The sequence below is a fragment of the Callorhinus ursinus genome, unplaced genomic scaffold (genome assembly GCF_003265705.2).
Source record: "Callorhinus ursinus isolate GAN/ISIS: 27379988/994484 unplaced genomic scaffold, GSC_fseal_2.0 scaffold12, whole genome shotgun sequence".
Classification (NCBI taxonomy): Eukaryota; Metazoa; Chordata; class Mammalia; order Carnivora; family Otariidae; genus Callorhinus; species Callorhinus ursinus.
The window spans coordinates 79,371,377-79,385,910 of record NW_027397074.1 but is presented as its reverse complement, the minus strand read 5'-3'; the positions used below and the strand labels follow the sequence as shown (position 1 = coordinate 79,385,910).

The window sequence follows — 14,534 nt, the reverse complement described above, 5'->3', positions numbered from 1 at the left end:
ACACTCCCCATCCCTTAGTCACCCTCTGGAGTCTAGAGAGTTTAGAGTTGCCAGAGTGAAAGCCAACGCTGTTCCACATGGCAGTGTGTGTGTGCCCACTCATGTGCGTGCATGTGTAGAAAACAGCTAACACAGTAGGCCTGAGGTGGCTATCTTCAGAAGGACCGGCTCCTGCAAGGTAGGCCCTAGGCTGGCATCTGGGAACTTGGATTTTGGGAGTGTTCCCACCACTGAGTAACTGGTAAGTGTAGTTCATTTTGCCTAGACTCCTGGCACAATGCAGTGTCTGCGAAACACCTGCCTTGTTTCTTCGAGTCTGGAATTTGGATACGTGTTAGGCAGAGAGTGCCTGTGTGGTCAGTTATGTTGCTTTCCCGGGGCTGTCATAATGTACTACAGACCGGGTGACTAACCCAACAGAAATTGGTTTTCTCACTATTCTGGAGGCTAGAAGTCCAAAGTCAAGGTGTTGGCAGGGTTGGCTTCCTCAGCGGCCTTGCTCCGTGGCCTGTGGCTGGTCTTCTTCTCCCTCTGTCTCCACACAGTCTTGCCTGTGTGAGCATCTGTGTCCTAATTCCCTCTTCTTATCAGGGACACAGGTCGTATTGGGAAAGGGCCACCCCCAGGACATGAATTACCTCTTTAAAGAGCTTATCTGCAAATAGTCACATCCTGAGGTACTGAGAACTAGGACTTCAACACATGAATTTTGAAGGGGCACAATTCAGCCCATAACACCAGCTGCCAGAAAATGTCTGGGATGCCGAGTCTGTCATGGGCTCCCTGGGCAGAGCTGTGGCATGCAGGCTCTGCATTTTCCTCGCTGGGGAAGGTGTGCATCCTCCAGAGAGGGAGAGAGCATGAGGACATCTCCATGGATTCATCCAAACTCTGCCTTGTCTCTTTCCCTTATGATCTGCCTGTGTATCCTAACGAGGTCTGTGTAGTAAATCTTAAGCCACGTGGCCTGATAGGCCGGGTCCCCTGGGTCCTCCTAGTGAGTCTCAGGAAGGGAATCTCCACAAGTGGGGATTTTTTTTTTCCCTGACAAACTCCGATTGAGAAAACATTACTGTTTTCTCGCTCTCCCTTTCTCCCTCCCCCCCTCTCGATATATATTTCCTTCACAGCAATTTTAGTTTTTTGAACAATCTTATTTAATGTTTATTTAATAACCATAATTAGTAGTGTATTGGTTACAAGGGCAGGCTTTGGAGCTACACTGTCTGGGTTTGAAACCTGGCTCCGTCATTAACTGGCTGTGACCATGGGCAAATTCTGGGCCTCAGTGCTCTTATATATAGAATGGGACTAATAAAAGTACCAACTATTAAGAAAAGTACCAACCAATGTAAGAATGTGACAGGTTGGTACGTATGAACTGGTTGTAACATTGCAGGGCTCAATGAATGCAGCCATTAAATGCATTGCGTCTTATCACTACTACCATCACTTACTAAATACTAATTTTGTGTCAGGTAGTATGTTCAAATTCTTCATTGATATGATTTCTTGTACTCATCCTTATGTTACCCTTTTGGGGAAAATCTTTATCTTTTTATTTTTATTTCTTCAAAAATTTTAAAAAGATTTATTTATTTGAGAGAGAGAGAGAGAGAGAGAAAAGAGAGCATGCACGCGAGTGAGGGGAGGGGCAGAGGGAGAGGGCGAGAGAATCCCCAAGCAGACTCCATGCTGAGCGCAGAGCCTGACGTGGGGCTCGATCTCACGACCCTGAGATCATGACCTGAGCTGAAACCAAGAGTCAGACACTCAACCAACTGAGCCACCCAGACACCCCCAAATCGTTGTCTTTTTCGATTTGCCTTCCAAAATATTTCTGCAGGAATTGTTTTTCAGTGAATTCAAATCAATAAAACTGAAAGCACACTGAAAGCTATGCCCTCTTCAGCCACCATGGATAGTAACCTATGGTTCATTACCAAGTGTCTTCCACCTTCCCTACTGTCCCTCCTTTAAGCTTCATGATACTTCTGTAATAGGGACCTCACTCAGACAGTGTCAGATCCTACTCACCCACTAGGAAGGAAAAGCTTCAAAGTCCAGTGTAATTCTGATTCTGACTTAGCCATCAATTTCTCTCCCCTGAATTCCTGGTGAAGCTCATAACCAGAAGTGGTCAGAAGAAATATGCCTGACTTTGTGTTCTGGCACAGATTCTATCTTCCTGTTGTGCTGTTCTCTGCTTTTGATATGATTAGCTTTAGTGGTTAGGGGATTTTATCAGATTCCTGGCAGCCCCTGCCAGCCCAAGCACATCCGTGTATCCAGGTGGCATCTCGTATTGGTATTGGTAATACTTTGCAATACCAATCCTTCAGTTCTCATGTCTTACCTGCCTGTCCTTAAGTACACATTTAGTGTGCTGGAAGTATTTGGTTGTAGATTGTTACTGATTTGCTTCCAAAGATGTAGGTGCACAGAGAGATATGAGTCTTCCCATGAGCAATAGGCTAATTCTGTTTATAAAACACTTGCCTTTTCTGTCTGCTGTGTTGGTGATGGAGACACAATGGAGACACAGTGGTGCCCACATGTGCATGTCCACCTGGCAATGTAGTGGAGACAGTGGGGGACCAATGGTGGGGTGCAATCACTAGGGATGCAATGTCTGCAGAGACTGAGAAGAAGGAGAAGAAGAAGGCGGAGGAGGAAAAGGGGAAGAAGAATTTAAGAAACATGACAATCAAATGCAAAAACAAATATTTAAAAGGACATTTTCAAGGTAATAGGAGAAATTTAAATATAATTCTGGCAGTGTATAATATTAAGGAATTACAAATAATTTTGTTCGGTGGGTAATATGATTGTATAACAAAATATTATTTTTTAGAACCTACTAAAATCTGAAATAAAATATTATGATGTCTTGGAAATTGCTTCAAAATATATCCACCAAAAATGCTGGGCGAATGGAAGACGGAAGGATGGCAAGTGTTCATTATGGAGTCTGGGCGATAGGGCCCATTGTATTATTATCTCTGCTTTCATGATTGACATTTTTCTTTAAAAAAAAAAAAACTTGAAAATGTTATACCAAGAGAAACATGGAAAGTACAACTTATTTTCATCTAAAGCTTCACCTTCAACATGCTTTACCACAATATTAAATTAAGTACCATCTTCTATAAAGTAACTGCTTTATACTCTTCAAAGTATGGAATTACAAAGGACAGACTGAGGAGCTTTCCAGAGTAAATAGAAATAACAAGTAAATGCAAAATGTAATTCTGGATTGGATTATAGACCAGAAACTGTTTTGCTCTTTGTTATGAAGGACATTATTTGGACAATTGCCAAATATGAATAAAGTAACAGAAACCGATGTAAAAAACAACAACAAAAAAAACCCCACAATAATAAAATCCAACTGAAAGTTGTTCTCCTTGTGTTATCACCATGTGCCAGAAATTCTAAACAATTTTGGTGGTGAAAGGCTCCTTCTGTGTAATATCTGTCCTTTGGTGACTGCCTTAATTCACTTAGAACGGGGTTAAATACCCAGAAGCAGAGAGAAGAATGGCAGTTGCCAGGGGCTGGGGGAGGGGAAATGGGAGTCTCTGTTGAATAGATAGAAAGTTCCAGTCTTGCAAGATGATTACATCTGTCCTACAATATTGTGCCTGGAGTTAAGGAGACTGGATTGTACGTTTAAACACTTGGTAAAAGGGACCTCATTATAAGTGTTCTTATCACACACACACAATTTTAAAAAACAGCTACAACAAAACAAAACAAATCCTCAATGGGTGATTTTGGTGCACACTGTGATTCATAATTACGTACGTGACTGTTAATAAAAATAATATTATTGTATAAAGGAGGGGATGCTAAAATATCATTTGCTCTGGCAGCCAGATTGATGATATGCCATGGGCAGTAGGCAGAGGATTATGGCCCTTTCTGTTATTTGCTATGAAGAAGAGAAATTCCAAACGGAGAGATACTCAGATGAAGTTTCCTTCTACATCATCCCTTTGTCACAATCTTCTTCCTGTCTTCACAAGAGCAGTTTGGGGGCAGAGGGTCCACATGCTGCCTGCTCTGAGCTCAGTGACCCCGGCAGTTCACATGAGGGTCCTCTCCCCAGGAGAACATGCCTCCCCCACCCGGGGTCACCACAGCTCCTCTCTGGGGCTGGAGCTGCTTGTGGAGTCTGTGACTAGGAAAGTCTGTCCCTGCACCTGTGATGGTGAGGGTGTCGCAGAAATGGGGCATGTCTGGAGCAGAAATTGGCAGCATCTATAATAATATAATAGAATAGGATCATCCAAGCAAAAAGCTTGTCTCTTAGAGAATTTATTCATAAGCTTTGTTATCTAAGCTGCTTATTAAAAGGGCTCTTAAAAAAAAAAAGGGCTCTTAGCTGGGAAAGAGAGATAAGGAAGACAAATCCTGGTTAAAATTCTTGAAGTCCTCTTAGAATTCTTGCATTGATATTTCTTGAACACTTGCTATGTGCCAGGCACCGGGAACACAGTCTCGGACCACAGAGGCATGCCCCATGCCTCAAAGAGCTTCCATTCCGTTAGCCATCCTCTGTATCAGGCACAGTGGTGGTTTGGTGATACAAACATGGGAAGATACGTGACCTTAAATCGGAGAACAGATGGCCCCAAAGGGAGACTGATAGCAAACACCACCACTACAGTAAGACTACTGCAGAACTGAGACGTGTAGAAGGTGCGTGTGCTCGGGAAACAGCCAGAGACATTCTGGGGAACGTGCGGAGCAATTGTGAGATCAGAAGAGTAAGAATGAGTTTGCCGGGCGGGCCTGGCAGCGCAATGGACAGGTGCAGTTGGAAGTTACCGTGGTACCTAGGTGGCAGTGACAGCTGACATGCAGTGATAAAATTACACCGAATAGGATGTTGAGCTCTGGGGCAATGAAATCTAGAGGCCAAAACCTGAAATTAGAAAGGCAGTTTGTCTAGAGGTGGAGTGGAAGAGTTACACTGAATGTGGGCGATGGGGAGTAGAGCAGTGCACAGGGCTGGATGGCCCGCGGCCCTGGACCCAGTCCCAAAGACCCGCGCATCTGGGCAGAATGACGTTCCCTCCAGTAGGTGGCACCAGGGAAGCCGAATTGGTACCAGGTGAGTTCTCTTAGGTGGTCTGGGCTGCACAAGCCCTGTGCCAACCCCAAAGGGAAGTGCGGGGGAGAGGACTGTGGCAGCTCATTCACAGGTGCTGTCCCCCACCACCGGCTCCTGTGGGCACCACCTCTCCCCTTGTGACAACCCTTTCTGTGCAGAGAGGAAGTGGCTGTGCAGCGCTGTGGGTTAACTGCTGGCAGAAATGTCTAGAAGGGCTGGGCGTCTGAAGGCTGGGAGAAATGCTCAGTCTTATTTAAAAAAAACACACTGTATCTCTTAGGGACTTCCCGTTTGTTGGTATTCTTGGCACCAAGTAAAAGATTAATTGTAGCCTCATCCCTGGCTCTTGTCTGAATCAGCACAGATGGGTCATGGTACATATTTTGGTCACATCACAGAGTCACCTTTTTTTCTGACAGTGAGATTTCAGTGACGCTAGCATCCATGGACACTGTGGGTAAAAAGAGATGGTACCTCAAGGGAGAGAGCTTAGGAGGGACACCAATGTATAACCACGAGACAAAGGCCCTAATGTAGTGGTCTGGCAAAGCAGGCTCAAGAACATTCTACCTGTGCCCATGGACCACCTATCCCAAGGAGGATGTCACGGCAGGTGAGTTCGTGGTGGGGTGTCTGTGTTAGCTCTGGTGTTAGTGAAATAATACCCAGTGAGCTCACCTTTAAGGGAAGAGCATAGAAAGAGTAGTCTACCAATGACATTGACAATGAGTGAACCAAAATTTTATATAGTTTTTTAAAAACTGCGACTAGTGTTCCAGATCTGAAAACTCATTAAATCTTGTAGATCTATATATTTTTAAGATTTTATTTATTTGAGAGAGAGCGAGAGAGCGCAAGCAGGGGGAGTGGCAGAGGGAGAGGGAGAAACAGGCTCCCCGCTGAGCAGGGGGCCCAATGCGGGGCTCGATCCCAGGACCGTGGGATCATGACCTGAGCCGAAGGCAGACACTTGACCGACCTAGCCACCAGGTGCCCCTAAATCTTGTAGATATTTCATTAGCATGAGTGAGATTGGTTGAGGTGTGAGGCATCAGAAGCAGATTCCGTGGAGCAGACTGAGGCTGCATGCCTCTAAGGAATGGTGCACAACCAGAGCTTGTTGGTCCTAGGAAACAAGGGTAACAAGCAGGGTAACCTGGTGCCTGAGGCAGGTCCAAGTGAAGAATCAGGGCATCCTAGCTCCGATCTCCAGGTCCTATGACAGAGGGCTAGATGTGTGGGATTCCACAGAAGGAGGAAGGTGTCTGTCTACATCATTGTCCCATGGGCTCCCATTCAATAGGGGATCACTTGAGATGACTTTCAGGAAATAAAAATAAGTCATTAGAGGGTAGATCCATTTCACAGGGAACAGTCTTTGGTCTTATAATCTCTACTTCCATCTCCGATTTAATTAGTATAGTTCTATTTATACTGAGGATGTGAGAAAAGGTGTGATGGAAACTCAGCTTAGACCTGAGAAGCACCAATTTTTGTAGTTCAGAAATGTCTGGGCAAGTCTTTCAAAAAGGAGCCATTGGTCCACTGGGAGCCCCTGTCTGTAACAGCGTAAAGTGCCTCCTGGAGGGAGCTCATCCTGAAATAAGGACGAGGGGCTGGCAGGGTGGACTGACCCAGTAATACGGCCACAGCTCTTGGAGGGATGAGTGGATTCTGAGCTTAGCTGGGTTTTTGCTGGATTTTACATCCTGGATGAGGTTCTCTCCATTCCCTCATTCTAGGATATAAGTACTATTTTGGTGGTTGGTGAGGAATGTATGTAATTGGATGAGCCTTTGTGCTAAAGTCTGTGTAAGATATTGGGGCTCAAGATACAGAACTGTAGTTTTGCCCTTCCAACACAAAGAAGGAAAAGGGAAACCTTGAGCATAAGTTTTCCTCTTGTGCTTCATTAATAGAGGTGCCACTCAGCAGGAAACGCTACCTGAGAGGGACGTTGGAGCCCACTGCCAGGAACAATAGGGTCTGCAGTATTATATTGCTTGGTGAATGACATGGTGCAGAGCAGAAGCGTAAGCAGTCGCTGGTGGGTAGTTTAAGGCCCATCAGAAAAAGAAAAGGATCCTGTGGAAACAGTGCTACCCAGAGAGGCAACATCCTCATTAGGCTGACCTAGAGCACAGAGTAGGCAAGAGGCTGGAGTAGAAGAATAAATCTCTATTAGAGCACATGATCTGTCTTGCTTCTATACACATATGGAAAACCCTGGAATCTCCCCAAACTATGTGTAGGAGAGGACTTTGCAGGGGGCCCTTTTACTGGACTAGTCAGAGGGGTGTTGGAAACAGGGTTTGAGAGAAGACCTATTCATGCATTCATTTAACACTACTGCTTGCAGGCACCCTGGTAAGTATGGAGATAAAGAAGTAAACAATAGAGGCATGATCCTTATTCTCTTTAACTTTAATATTTATTAGCCTAAATGTTAAACAGTGAACAATTGAGTGTGTTGATGGCCATAAGGATAGGCGTTCAGGCTGTCATAAGATCACATGACAGGAGAACGAACCCAGCCAGGGATTCAAGGAAATATTTCTGGAGGAAATGACTTCTGAGTTAGTATCCAGAGGAATGATCCGTCAGGTGACCGACCAGGTAGGTAGGGAGAGGAAGGGTGCTCTAGGGCGAGTGAACAGTTACCGGTGAACACTCGGCGGTGAGTCAGCAGGGGACATACGTGGGGACCCGTGAGAGGTGGAATATGTCTGGCAGTTGTGGGAACTGAAGGAATGGGGACATTCACGTTAAGAAGGTAGATAGGTGCGCAAAGACCCCATCATGGAGAGGCTTATAAAGCCTCAAGTTTATACTTGAGACTTTAACAAGGTTCAGGAAAGACACTGATGCTTTTGAGCCTGAAAGAGTGGTTTGTGGTTGGAGGCAGGCAGCAAAGTGGGAAAAGGGGGGTGACTACTTGGAAGGTGGAGAAGGGATCCGGGTGAGAGGTGTTTGCTGGGCCACGGCATTGTCAGTGACGTTAGAAACATTAGTAAAATTTGCAAGGGATGTAACATCTCGAAATATGCAGAGTGGGGGGTGATGGATTAGGTGTGGAAGGGTAGTGGCTGAGAGACGATGGGGACGACCCCTCCATTCCTGGCTTTGGGCATTTCGCCAGAGGGCAGGCCTATTTGCTGAGGTGAGGAGAATGAGGGATGTCGGATTTTGTAAAGAGCTCAGAGCGTGCTCCTCCCCTGGGTGCAAACCTCCAGGAACAGGACATGGCATATGGGACAAAATTTTGTTGAGTGATTGGATTGAAAGTGGGGTGTTCCGTTTGGGCAACAATGAAGCCTGGTAAGGAGAAATGATTGCAGGGTGCGTAAAGCTCCTTTTCCGGAAAAAGCTTCTCTTACCCCTGGCACTAGACCTAACACAGTCAGCTTGTCCTGCCTCAACTTTGACAAGCACCTTGGTCATGAGAGGTCTTGCGAGAGTAGCACACTGCAGGGGAGCTGCCTTGCTCAGAGTCCCCGGAGCTGGGGAGTCAGGGAAGGACTTCTATGGGCACTGATGGTGGAGGGAGTTTTCCTGCTGCTTGGGGTGGGCCCTCCAGGAAGGAGCCTCCTCGCTCTTGTGGTGCCCTTTTGGTGCAGAGAGCAAGATGGCTGAGCAGCGCTGTGGGTATACTGCTGGCACAGAGGTACAGAGAGGTCTGGTTGGTGCCTGCCGACGTCAGGGTCAGGGGGAAATTCTTCCTCTCTTTCCGCAAGGCAGTGTACCCCTGAGGGACATCTCCATCCTCAACAAACTCAACGTTCTGTGAATAGTAGATCAGCTGGAGACCCAGCCCTGGATCTTGTCGATACCAGTACATAGCGTCGTGGTTCATATCCTGAGAACAATGCAGTGTCAACTGCCTTCCGGTCCCTGTGATGAAGTATCTCGGGGTCTGGGTCACCCCAGCTTCCATGGGGCCTGTGAGGGAAGGAAACAGAGCTAGAGACAGCCAAGAAGGGCACAGCCTCTGGAAACGAGCTGAGATCTGTGAGCTACGGCCAAGTTGCCCACGTGTCCTGAAACTCACCAGCTCCCAGGAGACAGAGCGCCACGAAGCCCAGGAGCCCGAAAGCCATGGCAGCGGACATGGGGGTCTGCCGGCCCCGGGGGCTGGGCTCTAGGCGGTTCCGTAATGTCTCCCTCACTGCAGCAACCTGGCTGTCATTTTCAGGGGGGAAGCCACTCCCCTTTCCTCGCGGGGCTGAGGAGAAACAGGGGCCGTCGGTAGTGGCCGCTGTGGGCTGGCAAGCCTGGTGGTCCCGAACATTACCCAGCTCTCCATTGAGGCTGCTCCTTTCTGTGCCCTGGACAAAGTCTCACCAGTACACTCTTGTCAAACTTGGCAGATATTTGTGTATTTTGAATCCTTATGATGAAAACGGGTACAAATGATTTATCACTTAGAAATGTGGGAACATGAAACTTACACTCCATCACAATTGCACTTTTATACTTTAGAAGTCGTCCCGTCTACTCTGCAGAAGAACTTCCAAGTATGTTCCTCTCCTTGTTTATCCACTGACATGTTTTTTAGCCGCTAGCCTTCGCAAGAGGCTCACGTGTACAAATTCAGTCAGCAGGTCCCCAGCGTGGATTATTTGATCGGTCTGTAACCAGTTCAAAATACCAGGTGCAGGCTCTTGCCTAGTTAGCCGATTACACGTAGTTGTGGGGCTAGTAGCTGCTTTCCCCCAGGTTGGTGTTTGGCATATCTTTCTTCCTTCTCCTCTCCTCTCTCCTTCTAGAGGAGGGACGACATCTGCTTACTTCAATCACCTCACTTTTTTTTTTTTTTTCTAACCAGCCAACATGGTTTCTTTGTCTGCTGTAGGCATACACCCTCTTTCTTCAAGTCTCCACATGCTGCACCACACGGCAGCGTGGCTATGTCCCTGGAGGCTGAGTGGCAGCTGGGCTGTGGATCCCAGCCCCAGGGAATTCTGTATGGGGCTCGGGGCATTAGGGTGTCTCCTCTGAGCTCTAGCTGCTCCTGTTGTTCCCTTTTCTGGGTCACTGGGTCCTTCCTGCGTTGAGGTGACTTTCCTGGGGTCACCGTCTTGGATACCTTTGAGTTTGTTTTGTGCTTTGTTGGAGCCAGAGTCTTCTTGGGGGGATGGGAGAGGAGGAGAGAGAAGAGACTGCCCCATCCCCCTTCGTTGCTTCCAACCACAGCTAGGGCTTCACCGAGTCCTTCTTTATTTTGCCAAATCATTGTCATCTCCAGGCAAGAAGTGGGACCTCATCCCAGCCTTGGGGCAGCACTCAAACCTCAGAGATGGCTTTCTTGCTTGCAGTCCCCTTCATGCTGGAGGTGCAGCTCCAACTGCCCCCATTTCAGGCCAGTGAGAGAGGCATGCTTGCTCTCAGGACAGTAACTCTGCTCTGAGGAGGCGTGTTCTCTCTTCCTGTGTCGCTACGCGTGTGGTTCCTTTCAGGAAAAGCATGGAGGGTGGGCAGGCTTGGCTCCACTTCAGCCCTTGGTGTTTTTCTGTTGTCCTGGGAGTCCTCCATATTCTAGCTGTGGGACAGGTGTTCTCTGGGGAAAGAGAGCAGTTTTCATTCTCAAGAACCCTCCTCAAGTCAACAATTTCCTTATTACTTGGTAAAGCTTGTCGTCCCGAATTTCGTCTTTAGACATCTTGCACAGTTCACCCACATCCACAAAGCTAAACCCACTATTTACTTATGGTCCTTTTTCCCAGGTTCCATGGTGCTTCCAACACACCATAGAGGTGGATAATCACAAGTCAAAGCTTTGTAGTTTATCTCAAACATTCTCCATATTAGATTAACCCAAGATTCAGCAGGCATCTGTTTCTGTATTCCTGTCCCCCAGCAGCTAGTTCACTCTCCTCAGACACAGGCTGCTCCCCTCCTCTGCACCCCATTAACAGGCTGCTCTGGTCTCTCCTTTCTTTCTCTACATCAACCAAGACACTAAAGCAATGTCCCTGACATCCTTAGATCACAAGCCAGTTGCTGAACCTTCCCACCCTTCCCTTCTAGAACCTTCCTTCTGATCTCTCCTTCCCAAGGCCACCACATTCAAGAGTTTGGGAACGTTTCCCCAGTGTGGGGCAGGCTTCTGTGGCCCTACCAATGGGACTGGAAGACAAGAGAATCCTGTAGGTGGCCAGGAGCCCCGAAACATCTCCCTCTGTCTTTTGTCCTTTAACGTAATGTGCTTCGTTCTGTGCTGCCCATCTGTCCCTGACTCTCCCAGGCCTTCTTCGGTGTCTGCTCTCAGCCCCCTCCTCAGAGGCGCCACTTAGTAAATCTGCTGCGTCTCCATCCGTCCTTCTTGGATAATAGTCTCTGGACAACAATATTCATGCCGGCCTCTACCCCACTGAGGAGCCCTTTCTTAGAAACCCCTGTAGAAGAACATGCTTATCCCTTTGAGTGCACAGCAATATTTTTCCTACGGAGGAATCCTGAGCCCATTTATAGACTATAGAATGTTCACCAAACTTCAAATCCTCTTTTACTTATGTGCAGGCCATTTCCGTCCTGAGGAAATAGCTCTACCCTCTATATTTTCCTGCTATATGCTTAACATCTGAAAGACCTCATGAGAGATATTTTATACGGAGTTCTCTTTTAATTGGTGAAACAGTGTTCAATTTTATCAAATTTTCTCGTTTATCATCTGAAATGTAACGTTCATAATAAAGAGTGCGTTAGTGCCCTCTAGTGGCACTTCGCTGCAATAGGCAGAAAAAGGTCTCAAAGATGTTCTCATTTTAACCCCCACCACCTGTGAATGTTTAGATTTGATTTAAAAGAGAATTAAGGTGGTGGATACAAATTAAGGTTACTAATCAGCTGACCTTGAGCTAGGGAAGCCCAGTCTAATCACATGAATCTTTACTTCTTTAAGATTTTATTTGTCTATATGACAGACAGAGTGCACAAGCAGGGGGAGAGGGAGAGGGAGAAGCAGGCTTCCCACTGAGCAAGGAGCCGATGCAGGACTCGATCCCAGGACCCTGGGATCATGACCTGAGCCGAAGGCAGACGCCTGACTGACTGAGCCACCCAGAGCGCCCTAATCCCATGGGTCTTTAAAAGCAGGGAAACTTTCCCAGCTGTGTTTGGAGGGAGACATGAGTATGGAACAAGGGCCGGGGAGATGCAACATTGCTGGTTGTGAAGATAGAGGAAGGAGGTCATGAGGCAAGGACATTTGATTCTCTCCTAGAGCCTTCAGAAAGAAACGTAGTGCTGCCAATACGCTGGTTTTAGCTGAATGAGATTGGTACTGGACTTCTCACCTGCAGAAGTGTAAGATAATAAATTTGTGTTGTTTTAAGCCACTCGAGTGTGTGGTAACTTGTTATAGCAGCGACAGAAAACATGCAATCACCAAGACTAAAAATCCATGGCAAGATGTGGTAAGAAAGTAATTAAGATGGGAGAAAGCAAAGGAAAGGCTACTAATTGGGTGGGGCAGGGTGTCTGCACCCTCTTGTGGGTGGGGCTCGGGCTCACAGGGGCAGAGGCACTGCCTGCCTTGGGTTTGCCATCTTTATGCAGAGGATGCAGCTGCATTGATAAACTGCTGGTGCAGAGGGGCTCGGGTGTCTGGTTACTGCTGGAACGTTCAAGGGTCAAGGGGAGATCATTCTTCTCCTTCCTCTCTCTCTTCTGTCTCCCTCTCCCACCCTCTCTTCGCCTCTGCGTGCTTGAGTGTGTGTGTGTGGTCACCTTGCAGGGGGATGGAAGCTGCAAAGGGAGTGGGCTTCTGTTGATATTCACAATGACAACAAACTCTAATTCCCTGCTATTTGGGAAGTGACTTCCTGTGTCCTGGGTCACAAGCTCCCTGCCTGCCTCAGCAGCAGCACCCCACTGGCTCTGTGCTACGTAGCAGAGTCCATGCCCACGGTGCTGGCCACTGATGGTCAGACCAAAGGCAGGATTCTTCCCAAGAGAATAGGTCCTCTGAGGCTGGCAGTGACACCCGGCCGTAGCATTCTGAACCTAAGCCTGTGCAGAGGAGGTATTTGCAGAAATGGAGCATGCCAAGAGCAGAAGCTGGCAGCATCTGCCTTTAACAACGGCATCATCTGATTCAAACTCTTCTCCTTCTTTCCCCTCTGCCTCTTCTTCGGCTTCTCCCAGAGTGGCTTTCATCAGCAGCAGCCTTCTTTCGGGGGCTCTGTGTTAGTTTTCTACTGCTGCTATAACACAGTACCACAAACTCAGTGGCTTAAGACAACACAAGTTTATTATCTTACTGTAGGTTAGGGGTTTGACGTGAGTCTCAGTGGTTGAAATCAAGGTGGGGTGGGGCTCTGTGCTCTTTTGGAGGCTCTGGGGACAATCCGTTTCTTTGCCTTTTCCAGCTCCTAGAGGCCGCCTACAGTCCATGCCCCCTTCCTCCATCTTCGAAGAGAGCCACAGCAAGTGGAATCCCTCCCACATCACTCTGTAAGGACCCATGTGTTTAATTGGGCCCACCTGGATAATCCAGAATAATCTCACCATCTATCTCAAGGTCAACTGATTCGCAAATTTAACTGCATCTACAAATGTAATTCTCTTTTGCCATGTTGTAAGGCAATATATTCACAGATTCTGGGGATTAGCAAATGAATATTTTGGGGGTGTTTTACTTGGCCTATCAGGAACCCTTTGCCAGAAAAGAAGGTAAGTCTGGGAACTGATTAAACTTAAGACATAGAATTTTTAGGGGTAGAAGAGCAGGCAAGCCCAGGGCCCAGTCATTTTAGACATTGCTGAGCCATTCTATCCTTTCCTTTAATGGACAGATAATGAATATCAATTATGTGGCAGGTGCTGCTTCAGACTATGGGAACACAGACATGAACAAAAAAGACAACATCCCTGTCTCCATGCTGATAATATTTAATATTGATTGTTCATTGAACTTGTGTGCCATGCACGGCGGACAATTCTGGGGAAGGAATGATGGAAACACATACCTTCTTAAAGTAGTCCAGTGGGAAGTCAGCCATCCCATTAATCCTTTCAGTTTGGCATCTGCAGAAAGGAAGAATTGTGTAAGGTATGGTGGGAGTACTGAGGAAGGAGCCCATGGTCTTGGGAAAACAGAGCACATTTCAGATATTGCTATTTTAAGTAATATTTTGAAGAGCAAAATGAGTTTGTCAGATGGGCCACTCGAGGAAAATATGTGCTGTGTGTTTGGAAATGGCTTGAGTTCAATGTTGCTGGAGTAGAGCGTGTGAGAACGTGAGTGCTAGAAGGTGCGGCTGGATTTTCTCGTAGGGTTATCATTGTACCTCATATATGCAGGAAGTTTTGTCCACTGCCACATGCCTCCATCCTGGGTGGTTTACTTATGTCTCTTCCCAAATCCTCCACCATACGCAGGGCTCTGCTGGTCTGTATCAAGCTTGGGAACTAG

At 47.0% G+C, this 14,534-nt stretch overlaps 2 gene segments (V, D, J or C); both read right to left on the bottom strand.

Moving 5' to 3' along the window:
* Positions 1-14,534, bottom strand: part of LOC112811051 (T cell receptor beta constant 1-like) — an 84,310-nt gene that overhangs the window by 34,864 nt on the left and 34,912 nt on the right.
* On the bottom strand, positions 7,542-9,274 carry LOC112811047 (T cell receptor beta variable 27-like). The segment is given in 2 exon segments: positions 7,542-9,058; positions 9,168-9,274. Coding segments are annotated over 2 exon segments (492 nt in total).